This window comes from Pelodiscus sinensis, chromosome 6 (genome assembly GCF_049634645.1).
Source record: "Pelodiscus sinensis isolate JC-2024 chromosome 6, ASM4963464v1, whole genome shotgun sequence".
Classification (NCBI taxonomy): domain Eukaryota; kingdom Metazoa; phylum Chordata; order Testudines; family Trionychidae; genus Pelodiscus; species Pelodiscus sinensis.
The window spans coordinates 74015312-74042038 of NC_134716.1; the positions used below are offsets into that span (position 1 = coordinate 74015312).

General features: G+C 41.2%; 1 protein-coding gene and 1 long non-coding RNA gene across 5 annotated transcripts in view; one reads left to right on the forward strand and one right to left on the reverse strand.

The window, feature by feature from the left end:
- Positions 1–10234, reverse strand: part of LOC142829906 (uncharacterized) — a 99591-nt gene extending 89357 nt beyond the window's left edge. The window contains exon 1 of the long non-coding RNA XR_012904814.1: positions 9854–10234. This is a non-coding gene — a long non-coding RNA (uncharacterized LOC142829906). The remainder of the gene's footprint in view (positions 1–9853) is intronic.
- Positions 7878–24694, forward strand: ARRDC3 (arrestin domain containing 3). Of its 4 annotated transcripts, XM_075932156.1 has the most exons (8): positions 7880–8400; positions 12960–13041; positions 16315–16462; positions 17752–17854; positions 18068–18324; positions 19191–19353; positions 20215–20369; positions 21964–24694. In XM_075932156.1, the coding sequence occupies exons 1-8, from the start codon at positions 8121–8123 to the stop codon at positions 22018–22020; spliced, it is 1245 nt and encodes a 414-aa protein (XP_075788271.1). In that variant the 5' UTR covers positions 7880–8120; the 3' UTR covers positions 22021–24694. The 4 variants fall into 4 exon arrangements, with proteins under 4 accessions (XP_075788272.1, XP_075788271.1, XP_075788275.1 ...); XM_075932157.1 differs by lacking the exon at positions 21964–24694 and having other exon boundaries at positions 7878–8400; positions 20178–20358; XM_075932160.1 differs by lacking the exon at positions 16315–16462 and having other exon boundaries at positions 8343–8400.
- The last annotated feature ends 2033 nt before the right edge of the window (positions 24695–26727 follow it).

Consider the following 26727-nt stretch of genomic DNA (forward strand, 5'->3'; position numbering starts at 1 on the left):
TGGGGTAGTTGAAGCAAAATGCAGGACAATGTAGCACTTTAAAGACTAACAAGATGGTTTATTAGATGATGAGCTTTCGTGGGCCAGACCCACTTCCTCAGATCAAATAGTGGAAGAAACATACAGGCAGTCCCCGAGTTACATGGATCCGACTTACATCAGATCCCTACTTACAAACGGGGTGAGGCAACCCCGCACTAGCTGCTTCCCCCCAGCAGACCAGGGAGACGCAAAGCTAGCACCCCTCCCAGCAGACCAGGGAGACGTGGAGCGGCTTTTCTCAGCAGACACCTCAGCTTGAGAATAAACGACTGAGGGAAGTGAGGTGTGGGAGAATAAAACTGAGCTCTGGAGAAATGTTTGGCTAGAGTTTCCCCTACAATATGTACCAGTTCCGACTTACATACAAATTCAACTTAAGAACAAACCTACAGTCCCTATCTTATACGTAACCCGGGGACTGCCTGAATATGCTGAAATAAATCATATATGACAGCGACTTTCAGCATTCATTAGTTTGTCTAGTGTTATATATTTAAATTACTTACAGCATTTACAACAAATATCACATGGGGTGTATGCAAGTCCTGACAGAAGCTTGTAGGGAGGGTGGGAATGTAGGTGGCATCTAGGGTGAGAGACAAGTAGAAGGGCAGAAGGGGTGGCAAAGCATCCCAGCAGGGAGCAAATGTGGATGAAACAGGATAGGAAGAAAAGCAGGTGGGCAGTTAGCGAGGTAGAATGAAAGCTAAATAGCTGGCAAGCAGAGTTGATAGGTGGCAGTCTGAGAAGAGAACTGGATGTGTGAGTAGCACACTGGATGTGTGGCATCTTTGGTGGCAAGTAGGACTTCATGAGAGGCAATAAAGAACTAGAGAAGTGCTAAGTCAGTGGTTCTCAAACTTATGTGTTTATGACCCATTTCACACTGCAAGCCTCTAGATGTAGCCTCCCACCCCTATAATTAACAAACATTTATTACAGCATTGCTAGTCCCAAATATTCAAAAACACTAAGGGCTGGCCTCAAAAATCATGAGAGTTTCCTTAAATAACACACATTGATCTCATTATGTCTTCTGATTTCTGAGCTTTTAGGGGGTTCTTGAATGACATTTTCAAGCTTTTATCCACTACCCTGAGGGCCTTTTAGGAAAAATGTACCTTTTAACCCTGAAAGATTAGATTCTTACCTAATCACATGAATCCAAGACCTGGAGCTTCAAGGCAAACATCTAAAACCGGGACTTGGAATCAGACCTGGATTAATCAATGTGTACTTACACAGGGTCCATCTCAGAGTGTGAGTGAGCGGGGGGATGAATCTGAGTGAGTGGATGAATGGGGGACGAAGCGAAAGCTTATCAGACAGTTGATACACTAGTCGACTAGTCGCTTCCACCTTCCCCCCCCCTTGCTGCCTCTCTCACAACGAGGCAGCAAGGGGTGGGAAGAGGACAGGATGCTGGGGGGAGAGTCGGCTTAAAAGCCAGCTCCCTCGAGCTCCAGCTTCACGTGAGGGGGCAAGAGGGCAGTGGCGGCATTCCAACTTGTACATTTCAAAGTGGAAGTGCCTGAATGGAGCCAGGGATCAGTGGGGCTCCCCACTGACACCAGGCTCCACATGGCATTTATTCTTTCAAATGCACAAGCACCCCTACTGGGGCTCTTGTACATTTCAAAGGTGGAACACACTAGTCTTTATCAACTAATCAAATAGTAGATGGAAATCCCATGGACTATTCAATTAGTTAACTAATTGAAATTTAACATCCCTACCCAAACCACCAACAGTGTAGTGCATGCAAAGCTAATGAAAGTTTCAGAGCCTATGGGCCTGATCCTGAATTCCTGGGTTGCCTGGATGTTCCACTACCTTCAGTGGGCTCAATCTTGAGAAGCAGCACAGGAGGAAGAGCCTGAATTCTGCCTGTCACACAGCGGGTGTTCCAACAGCTTACTGCAGCCTCTCTCTGGCTATCTCCAGTCCAAAATAGCTATAGCGCTTAGCATCCTACTCCCAGCATTCCCCACTTTGCAGCATGTGAAGGAGACAGCAATTTGGGGGGTTACTTTCAGATGGTACCTGGTGTCATTCGAACATCTTACTGGACATTTGATTCTTCTCAAATGAGCCAAGCAGAAAGCCCTAATATTTATACAAAATACATCAAAAGTGAAGGAAAATAACTTTAGAAAATAAAATAATATTACAGGAATTGTATACAGTCAGAAAAATACTGTGGGCTGGATCATTCCACGAGAACTTTTGGGCATGACAGTCTCCATGTTATTCTATTGCACTAGGAGGAGTTTTCCCCATGTATGAGCCACAGAGCCTGCTCTCATACAATCATAGAATCATAGGGCTGGTCATCAAGTCCAGCCCAAAGTAGGACCAACCCCAACTAAATCATCCCAGCCAGAACTTTGTCAAGCCGAGATTTAAAAACCTCTAGGGATGGAGATTCAACCACCTCCCTAGGTAACCCATTCCAGTACTTCACAATCCTCCTAGTGAAATAGCTTTTCCTAATATCCAACCTAGACCTCTCCCACTGTAACTTAAGACCATTGCTCCTCATTCTGTCATCCGTCACTACTGAGAACAGCCTCTCTCAATCCTCTTTGGAACTTCCCTTCAGGAAGTTGAAGGTTGCTAGCATATCTCCCCTCACTCTTTTCTTCTGTAGACTAAATAAGCCCAAATCCCTCAGCCTCTCCTCATGTGCTCCAATCCCCTAATCATCTTTGTTGCCCTCCACCTGACTTTCTCCAATGCATCCACATCCTTTTTGTAGTGGGGGGCCCAGAACTGGACACAATACTCCAGATGCGGCCTCACCAAAGTCGAATAAAGGGGAATGATGACATCTCTGGATCTGCTGGCAATGCTCCTCTTAATACAACCTAATATGCCATTAGCTTTCTTGGCTACAAGGGCACACTGTTGACTCATCTCTAGCTTCTCATCCACTGTAACCCCCAGGTCCTTTTCTGCAGAACTACTACTTAACTGGTTGGTCCCCAGCTTGTAACTAAGCTTGGGATTCTTCCGTCCCAAGTGCAGAACTCTGCACTTGTCCTTGTTGAACCGCATCAGATTTCTTGTGGCCCAATCCTCCAATTTGTCTAAGTCATTCTGGACCCTATCTCTGCCCTTAAGCGTGTCTACCTCTCCCCCCAGCTTAGTGTCATCCGCAAACTTGCTGAGGGTGCAATCCATCCCCTCATCCAGATCATTAATAAAGATATTGAACAAAACCGGTCCTAGAACCCAACCTTGGGGCACTCCACTAGAAACCAACCGCCATCGATCACTACCCGCTGGGCCCGGCCTTCTAGCCATCTTTCTATCCATCTTACCGTCCATTTATCCAATCCACATTCCCTTATCTTGCTGGCAAGAATATTGTGGGAGACCGTATCAAAAGCCTTGCTAAAGTCAAGGTTGATAACATCCACTGACTTCCCCATGTCCACCGAGCCAGTTACCTCATCATAGAAGCTAATCAGATTGGTTAGGCATGACTTGCCCTTTGTGACTCCATGCTGACTATTCCTAATCACTTTCCTCTCATCCAAGTGCCTCAATATGGATTCCTTAAGAATCCCTTCCATGATTTTTCCAGGAACCGAGGTAAGTCTGACCGGCCTATAGTTCCCTGGATCATCCTTCTTCCCTTTTTTGAAGATGGGCACTACATTTGCCTTTTTCCAGTCATCCGGGATTTCTCCCGATCTCCACGACTTTTCAAAGATAATAGCCAAAGGCTCCACAATGACATTTGCCAACTCCCTCAGTACCCTCGGATGCACTAAGTCCGGACCCATGGATTTATGTACGTTTAGCTTTTCTAAATAGTTCCTAACCTGTTCTTTACCCACCACGGGCTGTCCATCTTCATCCCATCTTGCATCACTTGGCACAGAAGTCCAGGAGCCGACCTTGTCCGTGAATACAGAGGCAAAGAAAGCATTGAGTACTTCAGCTTTCCCCACATCATCTGTCACTAGGTTACCTCCTTCATCCATTAGGGGCCACACACCCTCTCTGATCACCTTCTTCTTGTTAACATGCCTGTAGAAACCTTTCTTGTTCTCCTTCACATCCTTAGCCAGTCGCAATTTCATTTGCGCTTTCGCCTTCCTGATAAGCCCCCAGCATTCTCGAGCTATATCTTTAAACTCCTCCCTGGTCATTTGTCCAAGTTTCCACTCTTTGTAAGCTTCCTTTTTGTGCTTAAGTTCACCAAGGATTTCCCCTGTAAGCTAGTCTGGTCTCCTACCAGGTTTGCCTCTCTTGCTACGCGTCGGGATGGTTTCTTTCTGTGCCTTCAATAAGGCTTCTTTAAAATACTACCAGCTGTCCTGGACTCCTTTCCCTTCATGTTAACATCCCAGGGGATTCTGCCCATCAGATCTCGGAGGGAGTCAAAATCTGCTTTTTTGAAGTCCAAGGTATGTATTTTACTACTCTCTTTTCTTCCTTTGGTCAGGATCCTGAAATCTACCATCTCATGATCACTGCTTCCCAGGTTGTCACCCACCTCCACTTCCCCTATTAGTTCCTCCCCGTTTGTGAGCAGAAGGTCAAGCTGCGCACGGCCCCTGGTCGGATCCTTCAGCACTTGTGTCAAGAAGTTCTCCCCAACATTCTCCAAAAACTTCCTGGATTGCCTGTGTACTGCCGTATAGGTTTCCCAGCAGATGTCAGGGTGATTAAAGTCTCCCAAGAGAACCAGGGCCTGCGATCTAGAAGCTTCGCTCAGTTGTCCAAAGAAAGCCTCATCTACCTCATCCACCTGATTCGGTGGCCTGTAGCAAACACCAACCACAACATCAATGCTGTTGTTTGCTCCTTTAAACTTTGCTTCTCTTCTACCTGGAGAGCTCCCTCTCTAAAGCCTCACTCAAACAGGCGGGGGGGAGAAAACCCACCACCACCACACACCAAACAAACACAAGCTCAGCACACAGTAAGAAAGCCCCAATAACAAAACACACTTCCCTGAAGAGTCCTGTATCTGCTTCTCCTTCACCTGGAGAACTCCCTCTCAAAACTCCCTGTTAGCACTCACCTGTTCGCAAGCTCCTTGGTCACTTGCCCACTGCCTTATAAAGTCCCTCTCCCTACCAAGGCTCAGCCAATCAGCAGAGGCTTCTAGAATTCAAACTTTAATTAGAAGCCAACAGTTTCCGCCAGCCAATCACAGCCAATCACAGCACAAACTCCATCAAGGGGAGGGGAGGTGGGAAAAAAAAGCCTCACTCTCAAACACAGGGGGAAATAAATAAATAAACAAAAAACAAAAAAGAACACACACCAACCCTCACTCACAAACACAAGCTCAGCACACAGCAAGAAAGCCCCAAACACAACACCCACTTCCCTCAAGACTCCTGTATCTGCTTCTCCTCTACCTGGAGAACTCCCTCTCTAAAGCCTCACTCAAACAGGGGGAAAAAAACCACACCACCACACACCAAACAAACACAAGCTCAGCACACAGTAAGAAAGCCCCAATAACAAAACACACTTCCCTCAAGAGTCCTGTATCTGCTTCTCCTTCACCTGGAGAACTCCCTCTCAAAACTCCCTGTTAGCACTCACCTGTTCTTTCCCCACTTCTTTCCCATACTGTGTTGCCTAGTACAGTAGTCTGGGAGGTGACCTTTTCTGTGAAAACAGATGCAAAAAATCATTGAGTACTTCAGCTTTTCTCTCAAACCTGACCTGCTCTCAAACCCCAGAGGATCTGCAAGAGGCTAGTGCCTTGAGGCTCAGCTACATGGACTACTCTAGGTCATGGTTGCCCCCAATATCTCAGGAAAGATATAACAAAAGAAAACACGGACCGGCTACGTCTAGACTGGCATGATTTTCCGGAAATGCTTTTAACGGAAACGTTTTCTGTTAAAAGCATTATCAGAACAGAGCGTCTAGATTGGCATGGACGCTTTTCCGCAAAAGCACTTTTTTCCTTCCGCCATTTTCGCAATCGGGGCTTTTTTGCGCAAAACAAATCTCAGCTGTCTACACTGGCCCTTTTGAGCAAAAGTTTTGCGCAAAAGGGACTTTTGCCCCAATGGGAGCAACATAGTATTTCTGCAGAAAGCACCGATTTCTTACAGTAGGAAGTCAGTGCTTTTGCGGAAATTCAAACGGCCATTGTAGACAGCTGGCAAGTTTTTCCGGAAAAGCGGCTGATTTTCCAGAAAAACTGGCCAGTCTAGACACAGCCACCAAGTTTATTAACTTTTCTGCTGGATTTTTGTAGGAGGGTGCATAGAGGTAAGCGTATATATGGGCCAAACAGTCCTACAGCAGACTAGAGACTTATTGATGGGATTCTGAAAACTAACAGAGGAGAACAGTGATAGAAATGTAGCCGTGTTAGTCTGGGGTAGCTGAAGCAGAGGAGAACAGACCCACTGAAGCAGACGATCATCTCACTCCACAGGGGAAGGAAGATCTGTACCTGGAAAGGAGCCTTTGCACACATATTTGTGAGTAGGGGAACAAAACCACAGTGTCAAAAAGAAATGAAGTACCATTGCAAAGTGCCTGTGAAAATTTCCCCTATTTGCCACAAGATGGTGCAGAAACATAAAATGTATTAAGACACTAGAAGACTAAAAAGCAAAAGAATTTCCACCAGGTGTCTGCCAAAGGAAAATTTGAAAAACTTCCTTAAGAAAATAATATATTGGCACAATACTACAAAGCAAAACTGTTTCTCTGAACTTTATTTTAGATACAGAATTTACACAACCATAACTGTCAACACAAATTAATCTGTTTAATATTAACCAATTAAATTATATATCATAATGAATTGCTTATTTCAATAAACAAGGAACTTGGAAAAGAAATGTAGCATTTAATTTAATCTAGACAATTTGGTTAAGCAATGACAATATTCTCTTGTTGTCAGTATTTAACCTTTTTGTTCTTTTATCTATATACAAAGTTGCACCAATTCTCACAGAATGTTTATTTTACAAAATTCTCTCTGTAATATACTTAGCCAAACCTTTTTGAAGGGTTTTAAACTCTGCTGTATTTCTACAGGTGGCACAGCATACAGAAGTGGAAATAATCTGAACCAAAAAAATGCAGCTGGTGTCTGTAATTGGCCTAATTGTATATAGGAGGGAAGCACTGAGGCTAAAGATCCCCCTTCCCTCTTTTTCCTGTTAAATATCAACTTTAAAAATACAGGAGAGGTAAGAGAAATTTCCAATGGAACAGGTTGAAATTTTGTGGGGTGCCTCTCTTGGTTTCCAGGACCAGATTGAAAGGAATGGGAGGGATGGAAGAGAGATTTCACTGAAGCTGGTGGATTTCATCCCATTTTCTGCCAAGATGGTTTTTTATTTCCAGCTGAAATGCTTTGAAGAGCAAAATATTTTGCTTTCTGGAATGCACCAGATATAGTCATTGAACAAGCTCCTCTTTGGGATGAAAGATGTCCCAGATCCCTCGATATGTGCCTTATTTCCCTCTAACCTCTCTCACTCCCATTCCAGCACAGTACTTCCCAGAAGCAAACACTTTGGGAGGTTTGGGCTTGTGGCTGTGTTCTCTATCAGCTGTTTGAAGCATTAGCTCTCAGTCCCCCATTTCTCTCTATTCCTACGCTATAATATAATGCTCTATGCCTGGTATTAGAGGCTATTTGGTACAAATCTGCATCCCGTTTAAAGAGTTTAGGGTAGCGGACACACTACGGGAGACAGAATGGAGTAGACGCTAGCTTCTGTTCCACAGCAGGCTCGTCTTCTCTGCTACACCTATAAGGAAGAGAAGCAGCAGCAGCCCGCTCATGCGCACTCCGCTTGTTTTTCACAAAGCTAGTCTTAAGTGAGCTGGCTGGCTGCAACCAGCCCGTCTTTGTACAGAGACCACAGAGCTGGGTAGTAGCTACGAACAGCATCTAGTGCTGTTACTTTTTAGCAATCCCAATGAAGTGTTTGTAGAGAATACACTGATCCTGCCGGCAAGCTTCTTGCACGGCAGAGGCATTGATCAGTGTAAAGTGAAGATCGCATTTTATGAGATCTTGACTTTTGTTGTTTTTTTCTTACAATATATTTTTATAGACTTTGTTATAAAACATGGTGCTGGGGAAGGTGAAGAGTTTGACAATAAGCTTTGACTGTCTCAATGACAGCAATGTCCCCGTCTATTCTAGTGGGGACACAGTCTCAGGAAGGGTCAATTTAGAAGTTACTGGGGAAATAAGAGTAAAATCTCTTAAAATTCATGCAAGAGGACATGCAAAAGTACGCTGGACAGAATCTAGAAATGCTGGATCCAACACTGCCTATACACAGAATTACACTGAAGAAGTAGAATATTTCAACCATAAAGACATCTTAATTGGGCACGAAAGAGGTAAGTCATTGTATTACTCTAGTCGAAATTATATACAGTCATTTTGGATGCAAGTAGGTACGGCTTTGTATTTGATTGTATGTACATTTACTGTTAAAATTGTACTGAGATGCAGCTGTAAAGTGCATACAAACAAGACTTTTCCCAACTACCTGCTCTTAAACAGAGCCTCTTTCATGCGCACTTTCAATACATGAGGGTTTCATTTTTAATGTAAACATACTTTTGTCCTATGGATTTGCTAGACATTAGAAGATTTTTTTGCTTCCCTTGAGATATTAAGAAAAAACAGAGTCAGAAATCAGATGTGTAAATAATTTTTTTTTGTAATCTCGTCATAAGTACTGAGATGAATTAATGCATAGACTTCTGCTTTTGACATTTATGGAAACAATTCCAATTTTCAAATAATATATCTGATAACCCTTCAGTGATGGGTAATTGTTGGCAGATAAAGGATTCCATGTGGTTTATTTTGACATATGCAGTCAGCACTCCACGTGTGGTTTTTTTCTTTCCTTGGCTTTAAACAAAGTTAGTAAAAGAACAGATTTTTTTTAATACACTGTATGTCAGTGAGACAGCTGTAAAGAAGTCTGTCTGAAAGGCCACTTAGAGTCCATTATTATATAATTAGACCATCATTTCTAAGTTAAGGACTTCTGGAATCTGCATTCAATGAAGCCTCTTGTGCCAGCCCCAATGGAAATGAAAAGTACTGTAGAAAAGGATCTGATTTAGGTTAGGAAAAAGCCATTTTAAAGAGAGGAGTGGGTCTTCTGATTATTCATCTATTGTTTGAAAGGTTGCATAGTGGAAGTATAGGAGACTAAGCTTGTTTTTCTGAAGTTTCCACCCTTTGTTAGAAGCGGTTCAATCCTGTTTGGGACCAGTACTAGGGAGTGGGAGGGGGGTGCGCATTCTCTCCTCTCCGCAGATTGGTTTACACACGTCAGGTGATAGCGATGACTTAATGCTTAGCACAAGAAAATGTTAGAAGTGTTTATGTAATTTTCGGCTCTTTTTACATCTGTATGCAGTATATTTGCTGCAGAGATGTGTGTATTTCCCCCTTGCCTAAAAAAGAAATATCAATAAAGAAGTTACAGTGTTCGTTACACTGACTCTAAATCGAGTATTTTACATAGGCATGGGAAGGATTTCAGTTATGTTAGAAGCAGGTAAATGTAATTGGTAGAGGCATTGAACTAAAAGGCTCTTTATTTTCTTACCGTGCAAACATTTCGTCTATGCAAAGTGCATTTGCCTTATACCCTATTTTCTATCCCAGAACCCACCCACACCCAGCATAGGCGCAAAAATGCATGCATCGTTCCGCGTGTAGGGTCACAAATATGTCCAGAGCTTTCTAATGGCAGTTTTAAAAGCAGGAATGACTTTGTATGTATGAGTATGTATCTCAAGCGTCTCTCCACCAGTATCACTCACATACCTCTGTTTGAATGGAAAGCAGGAGACGAAAGCTGGTAGGGAAGGTGGAGTAGATCTGAAGCTTGCAAATGAGAAGCACTTGTAGATAAAGCGCAGTGTGTGTTGCGTAAACCGTGATTTGTGCTTTCACTTATACTGTGAGCTTGGAGCAGCTCAGCCAGCCGCTCCATCTGCAGCACAGGCAGGCGCTGCTGCTAACAGTGGGCTGTTGCTGAATGGAAAAAAGGGAGTTTCAATGACTTAGCTCGGGCACTTCTCAGCCTAGCCTGGTAACAAGAGACCACGCCCAGTGCTCTCAGTCATTGGTCTAGTGGGGTTTGTTAGCCTGTTGCTAAGGCGATGCCAAACGCTAATTGGAGGGAGGGAAGCTGGGTGGAGCGGGAGGAAGAAGAGTCGTTTCGCCACCCGGGTTGCAACGTGCGACGCAGAGGGGGTGCCACCGGCAGCCACTTATTGCTGCTCGGGGCGGGAAATTATCCTCCCGGGGTCCCGCTCGCACGGCTTGGGCCCGATCCTGGGAGCGGGCCCTCCCCCCGCACTCTCACTCGTCCCGCGAACCGGCGGAGGGTGGCAAATGCCCCTCGGCGCAGAGGCCGGGCGGGTCTCGCTGCCGGCTGTTAGGTGCGGGCGGGCGAGCGGCTCTGTCCTGGCTACACTGCTCCGCGGGGACGCCCCGGGGTTGGGGCTGCCTGAGGGTCCCCAGGGAGGCGAAGAGAGTCCTCCCCGCCGCCCCCTGCCCGCGCTTTGCCATGGCGAGCCCACCCCGGGGCCGGGTGGTGTTAGCCCAGCGGCACGGGGCGCCCCGGCAGTAAGGAGCCGGGCGGCGCGCGAGCACCACTGCCCGGCCGCGTGCGAGGCGGAAGCCCAGGCAGGGGGCGGCTCCCCCGGCCTGTCAGGTTGGGTTGCGCGCGAGGGAGGTGCTGAGCGAGGGCGCTCGTGTGATGTTCACTGCCTGTACGCGAGCGGCTGGCTGGCTGGGGAGCTGCTCGCGCCGGTTTAGGCCGGTCCTCTCCTGCTCCAGTCTGGTCTGTGATTGACAGCTCAGCACTTGTTTACCACAGTTTCGCTGCTGCTGCGGAGACTCAATGGGAGTGCTGAGCTGGCAGAAAGGAGGAGAAGGAGAGAAACTTCGGTGCCAGGAAATGATTCAAATCTAGAAAAGGATAAAGACTGAAATGCCCTTGTGAAAATCCAGGATGCAGTTTCAGTGACACCGCATGCTGGAGATGGGCATAAATCTCCCCGAGTAGGTTTAGATGATCTAATCCTGTAGATATTATGCCTTTTATATCACTTTTTAAATTTTTTTGGTTAAATGGAAGTCGAGTGCAGCACACATTTTGGGAAGCAGGGATGGGAAGGATAAGAACAAATATCTAAAAAAGTCTTCTATTTTTCTGCCCCTCTTTTTTTTTTTTCCGGGGAGGGGGAGGGTCAGGCTCCCAAATGGTCATTGATGAATAGAGATATACCAGTCAACTCCCTTCATTTGAGTTATTGCTGGAAAACTTTTGCATAGAAGTATTTATTTTGAACTTCACCAAATATTCCATTTTGAGGAGAGTCTGTTTTTCAAGTTTTATAGTTCTCAATAAAATTCAATGTGCAAGCACTTTCCATGTAACACCAAGGAATGATGGCTAAGAACAAGGAAAATGCAGGACAATGTAGCACTTTAAAGACTAACAAGATGGTTTATTAGATGATGAGCTTTCGTGGGCCAGACCCACTTCCTCAGATCAAAGTGGGTCTGGCCCACGAAAGCTCATCATCTAATAAACCATCTTGTTAGTCTTTAAAGTGCTACATTGTCCTGCATTTTGCTTCAACTACCCCAGACTAACACGGCAACATTTCTATCACTATTCTACAAGAACAAGGAAGGTCAGCTTATCTGGAACTAGAACTAATACCGTAGAGCTTCAGATGACTTTACTACTAAATTATCAGCAACGTTTAGAGAGCTACACTTCCATGCCTTTTGATTTTGCTAATACTTTCCAGGTCTCTTACAGAACAGGATATTTTTGCATCTAATTTATGAAGTCTGTTGCTAGGCAGAAAATAAACAGAAGACGAGTTGCTAAATTTATTCTTCTAGCACAGACTCCATAGTCGGTATAACATGGGGTTACTTTCTGAATATCATTCAGCAATTTTATTTAAGGCCCATTGGAATTCTTTTGAAAAGTGGTTACCATTATAGGTTTGTATTATGTTTAAATAGACACTGGAATTGTACTACAGGTTGTGCCTCTGAAAACGGGCACTTTCTGGTCCAGCATCATGTGTGGTCCAGCAGGACCATGGATGCTCCTGGACCAGAGAGCACAGGAGCCTAATGAGAAGGAGGGCCAGGAGCCTGGCTGGGGCCAGAGGAGCCTCACACCTGTGCTGGGGCCAGGGACCAAAACACTCGCAGCCTGCAGCAGTGCGGAGCCGGGGACTGGGGAACACCAGGTGCTCACAACAACATGAGGCTGTAAAAGCCTGGCTGGCTGCCCATGACAGCACAGGACTATAGAAGCCTGGGCCCCCGTGACAGCATCGAGAACCCTGACAGCCCTCAGGAGCACGGGGTTGGGAGCCGGAGAAGCTCTGCCTCCTGTGGTAGCATGGGGCTGGGGAAATCTGGCTGTATGTGGCAGCGCTGGCCAGGGCCAGAGAACCCTAGCCACCCATGGCAATCTGAGGCTGGTGGCAGCAGAGTGGACAACACGGCTGGGGAAAAGGCAGAGTGGGCCAGAGGCAGGAGGTTGGCTGGCTTGGGCCCATGGCAGGAGACACCTCCTCTGATCCAGCAAATTCTGTCATTCAGGACCTGTCAGGACCCGACAGTGCTGGACTAAGGAGGTCCAACCTGTACTCACATCCAAGCCTATTCTCTTAAAATTGTGGCTAATGTGCTTTTATGTAAATGGATTCTAAACATGTTGCCTTACTTAACAATATTTTGTTTTATTGAATCCAAATAGATTGTATCTTAAACACGTAGTCTCTCAAGAATGATATTTCTTATTACAGTACAAGCAAGAAAACCGTGTAGTATATTTTGGTGTGTAAAAAATGATCAGAAATGGAATAGCATTTTTTTTTCTTTCTCCTAGAGGATGACAATTCTGAAGAAGGCCTCAACACTATTCATTCAGGAAGGCACGAATATGCATTCAGCTTTGAGCTTCCACAGACGTGAGTACCACATGTTATACCAATGCTGTATGACATAATGTTGAAATACATATTTATAAAAACAAGCACTATATGTGGAAAATTCTAGTTGGGGAAAAAATAAAACCCTTTTCAATGGTGGTAGGGATTGCACTAAAACATGCCACAAGGACATAGTCCTATTAAAGAGGTTGCTTTTATTCCAAATGGTGACATTTTCAAAATTAGGGCTATTGATTGAAGAGCAGCAATCATTTCCTTTTGTGAGCTATTACAGGTGTAATATGTGTCATTTGATTATCCCATGTCTTACTCGCTATACTCAAGGACCAGTTGATCTCTGGACCATGCAGTGTTGCTGGGATCACTTCCTTCTGCATCAAGATTCCACTTGATAGATAAGCATATCCATATAGATAAGCAGAGTTAAGTCATAAGAAGCAAATGTAGTACTAATCTGGGTTTATTTGTTACAGATATGATAGAATGAACTACATCTGAATAGGTGGGGATAGATACCTTTGACAGTTTAGACTAGTAAATGGGGGCAAAAACATATTTCAAGAGGATAGTTTCACAGAAAGCAAGGTGGACACAAGCAGGTGAATGGATAGCAATGATTAGGTCAGGCAATGTTAATACTTTTAACAAAAATAAAATCAGGACATAAATGCAACATTTAACCACTTTGAAAATGGCTAAAATATATGTCTGTGGTAGAGATGCTGAGCACCTCCATTTCTCATTGGCTTTGATTGAAGCTCAGCATTGTGTAGATTTAGTTGGACTACCGTGATACTATTGAAAAGGCTATACTCTGTCTAGAAACACATCCAGAAAGACCCCTCTATGGATATTTTAGAAACCAGGTGGGCACTTGGATGGGAACAACATCCAGAATGCTCTTTCGGCTCAAATTTATGTCAAATTGCATTATACAGACTCTTTTCTCATTTTGTAAAATGGTTTTCCATTCTGTAATTGGGACTAGACTTTAGGAAACTTATCAATAAGTAAACATGATGAACAACCTGAGTAATATGTTTGGACATCAAAAACCAATGGTGTACTGTCTGTATTAAGGAGTTTAAGATGGAAGAAGATAGGTAAAATATTATGAGGATTGGTAAAAAGTCATAAGAACAGCTATACTTGGTCAGACCAAAGGTCCACCTATAGGATGCAAATGGATATAAAGCCCAGTATCCTGACATCTGACAATGCAAGGTGCCCTACAGGGAATGAACAGAACAGGTGATCATCAAGTGATTCCCTCCCGTCACCTATTCCCAGCTTCTGACAAACTAGGGATATCATTTCTACCCATCCTGGCTAATAGGCTCATCAATGGCTATCTTCCATGAATGTATCTAGCTCTTTTTTGAACCTCATTAAAGTCTTGGTCTTCATAATGTCCTCTGGCAAGAAGTTTCACAGGTTGACGATGCATTGTGTGTAGAAATACTCCCTTTTGTTTTAAACCTGTTACCTATTAATTTCAATTGGTGGCCCCTAGCTCTTAAGTTATGGGGACAAGTAAATAATTTTTCCCTATTTATTTTATCTAGAGCCATCATGATTTTAGAGACTCTTATCCTATTCCCCCCCCCCCCCCCCCTTACTCTCTTTTCTAAGCTGAAAAGGCCTAGTCTTATTGATCTCTCCAAACCCATAATAATTTTTGTGGCCCTTTTCTGAACTCTTTCCAGTGTCAAAATATCTATTTTGAGATGAGGCAACCACATCCACATGCAGTATTCGAGATGTGGGTGTACCATGGATTTATATAGTGATAATAAGATATTCTTGTCTTATTCTCTATCCCTTTTTTAACTTTCTGTTTGCTTTTTTGACTTCTGCTGCACATTGAATGGATGTTTGATTCAGAGAACTGTCCACAATGATTCCAAGATCTCTCTGAGTGGTAACAGCTAATTTAGTCCCCATCATTATGTACATATAGTTTGGATTATGTTTTCCAGTATGCATTAGTTTCCCATTTATCAACATTAAAATTCATCTGCCATTTTGTTGCCCAGTCATCTAGTCTTGTGAGATCCTTTTGAAACTCTTCACAGTCTTAAAACTATTTGGACTTAACTATTTTGAGCAGTTTGGTATCATCTGCAAATTGTGCCACCTCACTGTTTATCCCCTCTTCAGATCACTTTAAGTCTCCCACCCCGTGTTAATGACTTGAAAGCAACCATAAAATTAGCTTATGATGAAGACTTTAGAGAGAACTGATGATGAAAGCCTGAAGACTATCATAGTATAGAAAAGTGGAGGATGTAAAGATACAGATTAATAAACGGTATAAGCATAGTGGTTACGTGCTAAACAATACAATGATGTTGATGAATAAAAACATTCAACTTGGATTTTTAATAGCACTAAGAAAAAGTAAATGTATCAGATGCACAGATAGAGGTGTCGAATTGTACGCTGAAAAAATACACTAGTAATACATAAGGATGATATTCTAGGATGGGTCTCTGCATCACTTCCCACAGCTCCCATTGGCCAGAAACGGCGGACTATGGCCACTGAGAGCTGCAGGGAGCCATACCAGCAGACGCTCAATGTCAGCAAACTGTCTCACAGCCCAACAACAGCTTACTCTGACAAGCTGAGAGCCAAAGGTTGCCTGACCTCTGTTCTAGGATAGAGACATGTGGAAGTACAATTCAGGAAATCAGAATACTGCAAATTTGAGGCTGTTAGTTATTTTACAACATTTGAGAAACATGGGGATTGGTCAAGTAGTTTTTTAGAGTGTTTAACCTAGACTATCATGAGCTAAAGTCAACTACAAGAACAAGAGGTTAAACTAGATAAGGAGGAAATAGACACTATAGGAAAGTAGGCATAATTAAGCTGCTCAGAGTAGTTAATTAATCTACAAAATAGACTGCCATAGATAGCAATTTGGGCGTTTAATTTTTAAAATCATTGTTAGCTTTACTTTGTCCTAGAACTTCATATACTCCAGATTTAAAAGTAGCCTCTTGTCAGTTTAAAGGAAATATGTATCCTGGTGGCATGTTGCATCAAAATTCCTATGGCAATAGTGACAATTTTGACATACCTAATATATGATGAATTAAAATTCAACTACAAAGATTTTTTTTCTCCCAAACTTAATCCTTTTTGAAATATGGAAACTTTGCAAGTAAGTTATGCTTAAATATGCAGCATAAACAGTACAGTTCAATTTACTGATTCTTATTCTGATCAGCTATTCGAAAGAGAGGATAAAGACTTACTCAATTTTGACCTTTGTGTCCTGCACAGACCACTTGCTACCTCATTCGAAGGCAGACATGGCAGTGTGCGCTATTGGGTGAAAGCCGAATTGCACAGGCCTTGGCTTTTACCAGTAAAATTAAAGAAGGAATTTACAGTCTTTGAACATATAGATATCAACACTCCTTCATTACTGGTAAGAATTGACAGAATTACTAATTGTTTGTTTTTTGCCATACAAAAAAGTATAACTGAAAACAACATCCAAATCCTCAATTTTTACTAATATGCTCCTTAAACTGCAACTATGCTTTAAATACCATTTTTTAACTACTCAGAATAGCTGACATTTTGAAAACTAACTTCAAGTATTTGGAGTTGCACATTTTTAAATTATCTACATTTAACTTCAGCTGTGAACTGAATACATGCTAAACTATGAAATCTCTTTCCAGAGAAAATTCTATGAACTGTTCTTTGTTGATTTAATAAAGAATAATTTAGTTTCCTGGGAAGCAGTGTTACTCTTATGAATCTTTCAACAATAGACTGCTAACTTAAACATGCAAAGTAAAATTGCGCTACAGTGCATTATTCATAACTTCAATATGGATATTGTCTGCCAATAGGGAGAAATTATCACAACTCTAGAATATTTTCCTTTAAATTTTATTTTACTAAGCTTTCCTGATATTGCATTAAGATGTTTTTTGTGAGGCACTCATATTTCAATCTGGCATAAAATCTTTCTTTCTTTCTTGCTCAAATAGCATTGTAGGCAATAAATAAATAAAATAAAGTCCATTGAAATAGGTTTCTTTTGTGTATGTATGGGTAAAAAAATGAATTTTTTTTAGATGACCCAGGGCTCATCCAAGCTCCACTGAGAACAGGGGAAAGATTTCCATTGAATTCAGTGAGCTTTGGATCAGGCCCTTAATCCTGATCTCATGGAAGGCAGTAACAGAAATACCATTGACTTATATGGGAATGGCAGCAGGATCAATCTGGAAGGAAAGGAAATGTTAATATTCAAGATTAAAGTAGTCAGAGTTGGGTTTTATTTATTTATTTTTCAAAAGTAAAATAGAATGTGGGATGATAGCTGAATAGATAATTATATGGAAAGTTTATACTGACAGTATGTTGTGGATATATGGGCTAAAAAGCCCCCAACTGTGTCATATACAGTATTTTCCAATTTAAATTTAAAGTCCACAGTTGAAGATGAGCATGTCTTGGGGTAGCTCTTTGGTTAATTAACCATTGCTAGTGCTGGGATGCATTAGGACAAAACTTGCTTGCTTTACTTATGTAATGCCATTGAACTCAACAAGACTATTCCCATGAGTAAAACAAGCAGCAGGAGTTGGTCTTTAAACTCTAATGGTTATTCCTCTGTGTTGATTAAAAGGCTGTAGAACTACTTCTATTTTGCACTGAAGCCAAATTTAAGCATGGGTATCTCTTATTGTTCTTTTGCAGTCACCACAAGCAGGCACAAAAGAAAAGACTCTCTGTTGTTGGTTTTGTACCTCAGGCCCAATATCCTTAAGTGCCAAAATAGAAAGGAAAGGCTACACCCCAGGTACGTAGCAGAGTAGTAATAGAATTTTTTTTTTAAAAAGTACCCTATTACTTAAGACTCTACATGTATGGGTTTTTTCCTGTTGAAATCAATGGGTGTTTTGCAAGTAAGCTCAGTAAGAGAAGCATCTGGCTTATTGCAGCCATGTTTGAATTGCTGAAAATGTTCTTGTACTACTATGTAATATAACTGGAATGTTAAATTCTGTTTTAGGTGAATCAATTCAGATCTTTGCTGAGATAGAAAACTGCTCTTCCCGTATGGTGGTGCCAAAGGCAGCCATTTACCAAACACAGGCATTCTATGCCAAAGGAAAAATGAAGGAAGTAAAACAGCTTGTTGCCAACTTGCGTGGGGAATCTCTGTCATCTGGGAAAACAGAGACATGGAATGGCAAACAGTTGAAAATTCCACCAGTTTCCCCATCTATCCTTGACTGTAGTATAATTCGTGTAGAGTACTCACTAATGGTAAGTAAAATGCTCATATTGTCAAAGCATATATGATATGATTAATTTTCATGAAGACATACAAGTTTGAAACAAACTCCGATGTTTTTAGTTGGTTATGAAACTGACATTTTCAGCAGTAGTAATCCTTGCTGCATTATAATGAATAGTACAAGTTAGGGATATAAGCGACTGCTTATTGGATAGTCGAGTAGCAACTCAACTAGTTGTCCCCGCCCCCCTTGCTGCCTCTCTCTGATAGAGGCAGCAAGGGGAAAGAGCAGGAGCCAGTCTCCCCCAGCACCGTCTCCACAGGGAAAAGGGTAGGCAGAGGCACAACTGGGAAAAGACGCAAGCAGAGACTGCTTCAGACCCTATTTGTGCCAGTTCCCGGTGTGGGCGCTTCAGCTTTTGACATGTACAAGAGCCCTTCCAGGGTTCTTACATTTCAAAAGCAGAAGTGCTGCAGGGAGTATGGGAGAGGGGAGGAGCAGGGACTCAAGTAGTTCCCGCTTGCCCTCCTTGCTGTTTCTATGAGAGGCGGCAAGCAGGGGACAGGAGCCGGTGCTGGGGGACGACTTTGAACCATAGCAGACATTAAAATATTTGCTTGCCAACTAAGCAGATACATAACTGTAAGCAGAAAGACTTGTGCATCTGGAGTCTAATGGTGAAAGATAGTGAAAATCCTCAACTTCCATTTGTTTGGCTGGTAGTCTGAGAGCTCAGCACTTCTCAGGATTGAGTCAAAAGGGGAACAGAAGCAAGACCCACATAGATCTTCAAGCAACATGTGTCTTGTCAAATCAAGACAAAGAGCTTATATAGAACCCCACAGACAACTATTGCAACATTTAATCATGGCCTTTTTGTCACTCACTTTTTAGGTGTATGTTGATATTCCTGGAGCAATGGATTTATTCCTTAATTTACCACTTGTCATTGGTACTATTCCTCTTCATCCATTTGGCAGCAGAACATCAAGTGTAAGCAGCCAGTGTAGCATGAATATGAACTGGCTTGGTCTGACACTTCCTGAAAGGCCTGAAGGTAATTTGACAATGCAACTCCCAAACAATTCATTGAGGTGTCTGATTTTTTTTTTTTAATTTTAGCTTGATAAATCCTTACTGATTTATTAAGACCCAGATAATCCATTCCCACAATAAAAGCCACAGGGTAGAATGAAATCTCAAGGTTTCCTCCTTATTGAGCTCTCTGCATCTCTTTATAATGGGGTTAGTTCCTTTTTATCTCTCCCCTCCTTGTCCCAGAAAGGCAATGGGACTCATCTGCCCCAAAGGCAATGGGACTCATCTGGCTGGTTCTGTGGAATCAGTGCACAGGTTGCATGGAAGGATAGGGCCATCTGCATGGAGTGCCTTCACACCAACTCTGTCTCAGGCAGCTGTGCTACCACTGTGACTGCACATGATTAGGGAGAGGGAATGATGTTCATCCCTGGTCAGTGTTCCCTTGGTGCACAGAGATGACTGACTGGGTGGGGTTAATAATCACTTGTGAAGCTGTGCTGCCACGCAGCTTAGAGGAAACACTGTCCCTGTTGCCTCTTTTGGTCTACCTAGTCTTCAGCCCAGTTCCCTGTATGAATTCCAGGTCACAGAGAGTCCCTCTGTATGATCCAGAGGTATATGGGGAAATGTGAAGCTTCCTGCTTGGATTTCAGGAAGACAATCGAGCAAAAATAGATAAATTCTCAACATGTCTTAGTGTAAACTTATTAGATTTAAATTAATTAGCATGAATTGTTGTTGAACACGAGAGCTAAACACTTTTCACTGAACTCTTTTACCTATCTAGTGCAAATTATCAAGTTTAATATTTGTCATGTTATGTATTTTGACATGCATAAGAACTGTTGTTCGAACTGCGTGTACCTTTTCCCTACAGCACCTCCTAGCTATGCAGAAGTGGTCACCGAGGAGCAAAGGCAGTCCAGCCTTGTACCTATAACTGCTTATGATGATTTTGAGAGGGCACTACAAGGACCATTATTTGCATACATCCAGGAGTTTCGTTTTCTGCCTCCACCTCTCTATTCAGAGGTAAGTAAGCAAAAAAGCAGTTAGCCACAACATTTTGTTTCACATGTTTGCATTCTCCTTTCTGGGGGAGGAAGTTTAATATGTAGAAAATGAGAACTTCTGTATTCCACCACTCTAAAATTAAAATAAACCACTAAAGCAAAACATGGAGCAATGTATTTTCCACTTCAGATTCATACTGGTGTATTTATACCGGTGTATTTATTTTACTTCACTGACTAATGAAGAATTATACTAGAGCAGCTGACAGCATTATCAGACCCATGACATGGATGCTACATATGCTTATCACCTGTATTTAACTAAAATAAATCATATGCCTTAAAATGAAAATCCAAATCCATATTTTAAGACACCTAGCTTTGAAAACATTAGCCTGACTTTTTCAGAGCTCCCAGACACCACATTTTACACTGACATAAGTTGGAATAAGAGGTATTCCTAAGTCTTTGAAAATTCTCATGGAATTATTATTCTTTGGTTATTCTTTGATCACTCTTATTTCTATTGGGCCAGTAATCTTAAGTCTGCTAATCATAAACCATAACAAAAATATTTCTATCCTAGCATCAGTCTTTAACTTAAACTCATCATGCAGGTTACCCTCACTTTATCACCTTTCAAACATGGTGCCTATTTAGTGTTGATTATAGAAACGCTTCAAATCTCATGAGTATCAGCCCATGAAACCTAGGAGTCCCTTGGCAGACTTGTGCTAATTCAATCAACTTTTTGCACATTATTCAGAATTTTAGCTTTACACTAGGAAAGGGGGGTATTGGTCAATAACTCGTATTTGTAATTTATTGGCTTGCCAGATAGTGATTCTAATTAAGCCAACTAGGCCTAATCAGACACATCACTAAGTAAATTTAGCTATATCACTAGGCCTGTGATTCCAGTTTTGGTTACTTTGGTGGGTAACAATTCAAGTATTGAGTTGACCTTTTGGGTATCTTGTTGGATATCTAGATAATTTAACATGGTTTAGGTTCAGAATATTTCATATCTCCTTCAGATTAGTTTTTCTGCCTGCCATCACATCAGCCAGTGCTGGCTATTTGGCTTTCTCTTCTTAGTCTCTGAAGTCCCTCTCATGCAGCCTTTGACAAATCAAACTTTTGTTGAATAATCTTCCAGCTGAGAAGTGACATGCTTTTGGAGCAGTTTGATTTAAAATCTGCCTTAAATATAAAATGCTTGAATGCCATTTGGGATGGATTTTAAGATCTATAAAGTGTCCTGGGATGAGAAGGCAGTATCGGTGCCTGTTGAGTTGTATGTCTCTAACTGTCAAGAAGATAAACTAGTTATGCAAAACTCCAGGTATCATCAGGTTACAGCTACAATCCTTTCATTGATCTTAAAATAAGCTAAATTAAACATGGATGTGTACAGGATGCAAGCCACTATGGAACACTGGTCACCTGATACAAAGTCCATTATAGTCAACTAGTCACTTTACATTGACTTTAGTGACTTTTAGATTGGGCCCAAAAGTCTAATTGTTTATCACAGTGTCTGTGACTTATAAATTTGATTATCTTTTTAAAAAAGGTTAAAATTATTTCCTTTTTCCCCCCCTCCCATTCAGATTGATCCAAACCCTGATCAACCCACAGAAGACAGACCATCTTGTCCCTCTCGTTGAAGGAATCATTCACTTGCTGAGTTGACTTGGATTTTGTGTCGTATCTCTGCCGTGTTGAGGATCATGGCATTATGTTGGAGATGTACTTTCAAAGGAAGCGGTATTGCTCTTGCCTGTAAAATGGTGAATAAGTGAAAACAACCTGTGATCATACTTCTGGAGCTATAGTATCATAGGACTGCTCCACTTGCTTGAAGACCTGAGCTTTTTTTCCTTAAATACTGGCACATACTAGGAGCAGCCTTTTTAACCTATGGTAATATGTGTCAAAACACTCACCATGTTGTAAAAGAGGGATGACATCCTCTTCTGATTTGAAAATTTGCACATGCGCATTGCTTATGTTGTGCGGTTCAGTGTCACTACAGCTTTTTTCATTTATGCGGGACTGTTACTCATTGAAACTTGTTTGTGTTCCGCACAACAAGGAGCAAAAAGAAAGCTTTGAGAAAAACTTGACAAATGCACTGACTTTTTTCTTTTAATTTAATGTAGCCTGGACTTTACCTGCATATGCACATGCTCAGAATTGTCCTAGTAGGCTGATCATTTATCACCTCTTCAGCTTGGATCCTATTGTGGATTTATCACAAACATCAAATGCCTTCAAGCCAATCCTTCTTGCTGTATGTTTTGCAGCCTACTGTAGTAGATAAGCAACAGTAATGTGGAAAAAATAACAGAAGAAGAAGAGACTTCTGCAAGATTGTATACCTTCTTGATTTCTTTTAAGAATTTGTTGCCTTTCTACTATTACCGCAAAGAAGCATTTTGTTACAGACTGCCTAAAAAATCACTTAATCTCAGGTGAACTCATCACTTGCCAAACTGTTGGAATGCTATGTGTGTTTTGTTATGTTGCACTGTTACTTTTTTTTCTTTCTTTCTTTTTTTTTTTTATTATTAAAGGAGGATTTTTTTAAAAAAAGGGACATGCCCAAAAGTAACACATGCACCCTCATTCTCTTGTATCTTTCTGCAACTACAGAAGATACTCATCAAGTTTTGAAGCTTAAAAGAAGACAGCACCAGCACACACCCAGCAAGAATTAAAGAATTTAAAAAAGAAATAGTAATATACTATCCATGATTAATAGTGAGTTTTCTCAGCCCATGGGAGCGGAAAGGGAAATTGCGTTTATTTTTATACATGGTTTTACTTAATCACCAATTCTAGACGCCTATATTGTAAGTCTTTAAAGTATGAAGTGGAAGAAGAGTATGGGGTTGGTGAGATGGCTCAGTTACTGTGCACTATGTATAGTTATCTTCAGCGTTTGCAAAATTGTAAAACAGTAAGATTGTCAGAAAAGCGAAACTTAGCCAGAAAACCAAAATTACCAGCTGTACTAGAATAATAATAGAGATTTGCCTTGATGATTGCGTTCCCTGGGTTCCCTCAAGAACCTAAAATATGTCTAAGCATAAGGATTGTAACTGTACAGCCACATTATAAATCTATAAAAAAAAATTGTAGATGTATTGTAAACAAAACTTCAACTACTTGAAGACTGGGGACTTCTACAGTTCAGAGTGGAAGGGGCCAACAATCGTAGTGTTTGGAATAGGGGCAGAGAATCATTGGATCTGTTAGCACAAGTATCCAGATGAAGGCACTAGGAATTTTGAGGGTTCATTTGCAAAAGCTGCATATGTATAAATTCAAAATTCAAGCACGATTTTTAACAAAGTAGTGTTTCTTGGATTGGCTATTTCGATTCATTTAATGCCATGAGTTACAAGTAAATATTTGAAAATAAAATTTAAGTCTTTCTACGGCATGGTGGAATGATGGAATGCTGTCTTGTTTTTAAAGCTCCATAAAAACAAAATTAGGCTTTTCCATAAGTGGCCTTTATCAAAACATGGAAGACACTTCATGTTTAAAAATGACAGGGTGGAAAAAAAACCTGGTGTAAATATGGGTCACGTTTTAAGTGATTCAGTTAAAGGGTTTGGACTTCTACAAGCAAACTAATCTACTGGATAATAAGGAAGTTGGGGGCTTTTTTGTTTTTGTTTTTTAATTTTAGGGAGACCATTTTGTGAATGTCCCTCCCCACAAAATGAAAAAAAAAACATGAATGGATTTGTTGGCATAAAAGGGCATTTGGTGGTTTTACGTTTTTTTTCCTTTTTTGTTTGAAAAAGTCTAGGGAACAATTGTTGGATATGCATAGCATTAAAATACTTACCGCAATATAATGAAAAATTACACAAAGCAGGATTGACCAATATTGTACTAATTGGCACTATATAACCAAACTGATCAAATTCAAAGTTATAACAATGTTATACTTTCCATTGAAGTATTTTACGTAATTTTTAGAGGCATTATTTTTTCTTGTTGTTATAAATATCGGTCAGTTCCTGATATCGTACAACATGAGCATCACAGTTCTTAGCCCAGTATTCAAGATAGACTCCTAATTTTTGAATTAGGAAAAAATAAGTAAAATCCAAAATGTTAAGAGAAACAAAGTGCAATATTAAATGTTTGCTTTATGGATTATATTCTATGGCTGTTTGTACTTTTTTCTTTTTTTTCTCAGTTTGGTGCTGAATATGTCCTTGTAGAATCTGTTTTCAGAAAAAAAAATTGAAAACAATTTAATTTTTTCCTATCGCTCTTCCTTGTGGAAAAATAAAGGTTTTTTTTTTTAACAAAAGAAAACTGCTTTTTTTTTTTTGAGTATCTTTATACTGACAGCTACAAAACATTTGTTATGCAATTATTTGTGAGAAGATATGACTTAAGAAAACTTCACTGTTTACATGACAAGTTGGGCAATTATAATGATAATCTCACAATTGAGCTTTGTCTTCCATTTGAACAACATGACCGATGGTTTGTGAGATCAACCATTTAAACAGAAGCACTAAGCTTCAGGCTAACCTAGTGACCTGTAAGGATGTGTGGCAGTTTGGGTATTGTACATAAGTTTCCCACGTAGGAAAGCACTAATTATTTATAGAACACTTGTATAGGAGACTTTATATATAGTTACAGTGGAGCCATAATAACTCCCTATTCAGATTGCCTGCTGAGCTTCCAAGTTCCAAATGAAAACCATGAAAGCATAAGTGCTTACCCCCTTCCTATCTCCCCTCCCCCATACGAAAAGCGGCTGAAACATTTAGGCAAACAGCATTGGGATCAGGAAGGTGCCTTTTGCTGGCCCCCCCCCCCCCCCCCATTCATGTTGGTTGGGCAGCTATATACTATTAACTCCTGTTTCCCAGCTTGTGTTTTGCTGAGTAGAGCTTGCTAGATACTGACTAGTAAAGCCCCTCAGTATTCCAACAATGAACATATTGCCATGAACTGCTGCTGCAGCATACCACACACACAGCTGAATCTCTGGCAAAATGTACTACCTACCTCTTGTATCAAAATATCATGTGGCCTAAGGGAAACCATTAGGATAAAAGCCAGAGGCCTATGATTTCTAGATTCACTTTTTCTACTTTTTGGTAGTGTGTTCTGTGACCTTCACAATCCTTCACTGGGCAAGGCCTTGCACTTCAAAGACTGAGTTACACAAGCTGGAAATGGAAACCAATTCTTTAGCAAATGGAAGATTCAGTTATTAAAGCTATGTCTATTCTTGAGACATTGCAGAGGCATAGCTGTACCCAGACAGCTGTAAGATCTCTTGAATAGCTGCTCTATGCTGATGGGAGAGAGTTACGGCCACTGATTGGGGGTGGTTTAATTATGTCAATGGGAGACTTGTGTTGGTGAGAAGTTGTGCTGTCAACAGTGCTGTGAGCGCTACCACTGATCACAGTGAAACTTGCATTGCTAAGTGGGGTGTGCTGTCTCACAACCCTAAGCAGCATAAGTTCTGCTGACAAACAGCAATGTAAACATGGCCTTAGTACACTGTTCCTCAGAAAGAATGAGGAAATCCAAATGCAGATTATTTCTTCATAAGTTGGGGGTGCTCAGACAATCATTCACTGTTTTAATTCTACACCGTGCTCTACTGGTTGGCTAACTGGAATGAGAATGCATTTGCACATAATAGAACAATATACTTTTAAAAACTCTAATATATTAATGTCTTAATATGCTAACTTCAGCACTAAGTTTTGGATATGCCAGAACTAAGATTCCTGGAAATGTGGATACACATGTTTAGAAATCCCTATGTTTTTCTTACTGGTAATACTTTATTTTATTATTATTAAAACAGTTTTTAGTCCAAACTTATTTTTTGCCATTTGGTTACTTTCTGGCTTTTGCTTGAACTATTGCAATCATTTTGTGATCTGGTTTCCAACCCACTGTGGGCTGTTTGAACTTACTGTTCACTGGCATTTTAAAAAAAGTCTAATAATTGTGTAAAACCTTTTCTTGCAAAACCTATTTTGGGGCTAGAATGAGTTACTCTTGTCACATCGAAGAACAAGTTCATTGGCAGTACTATCTATCAAGGTGGGGATTACTATCAACGTTTTCAGCCCTGAATATATTCTATAGAATATATTCTATAGTGCATTTTGTGTTCTTTAAATAAGTTGTCATCATTGCTTTTTTTTTTAACCTATGTTCAGGTTTGTGCCCCACACAGATTTAAAAAAAATAACTATACCAATCAACTACCCTGAAATCTTTGACTCTGTTCATGTGTAGTTATCAGTCCAGACTCTCTCAAAGTTCTGTAATAGGTGGCAAATTGTAATGCATGTTTCCAGATGAGA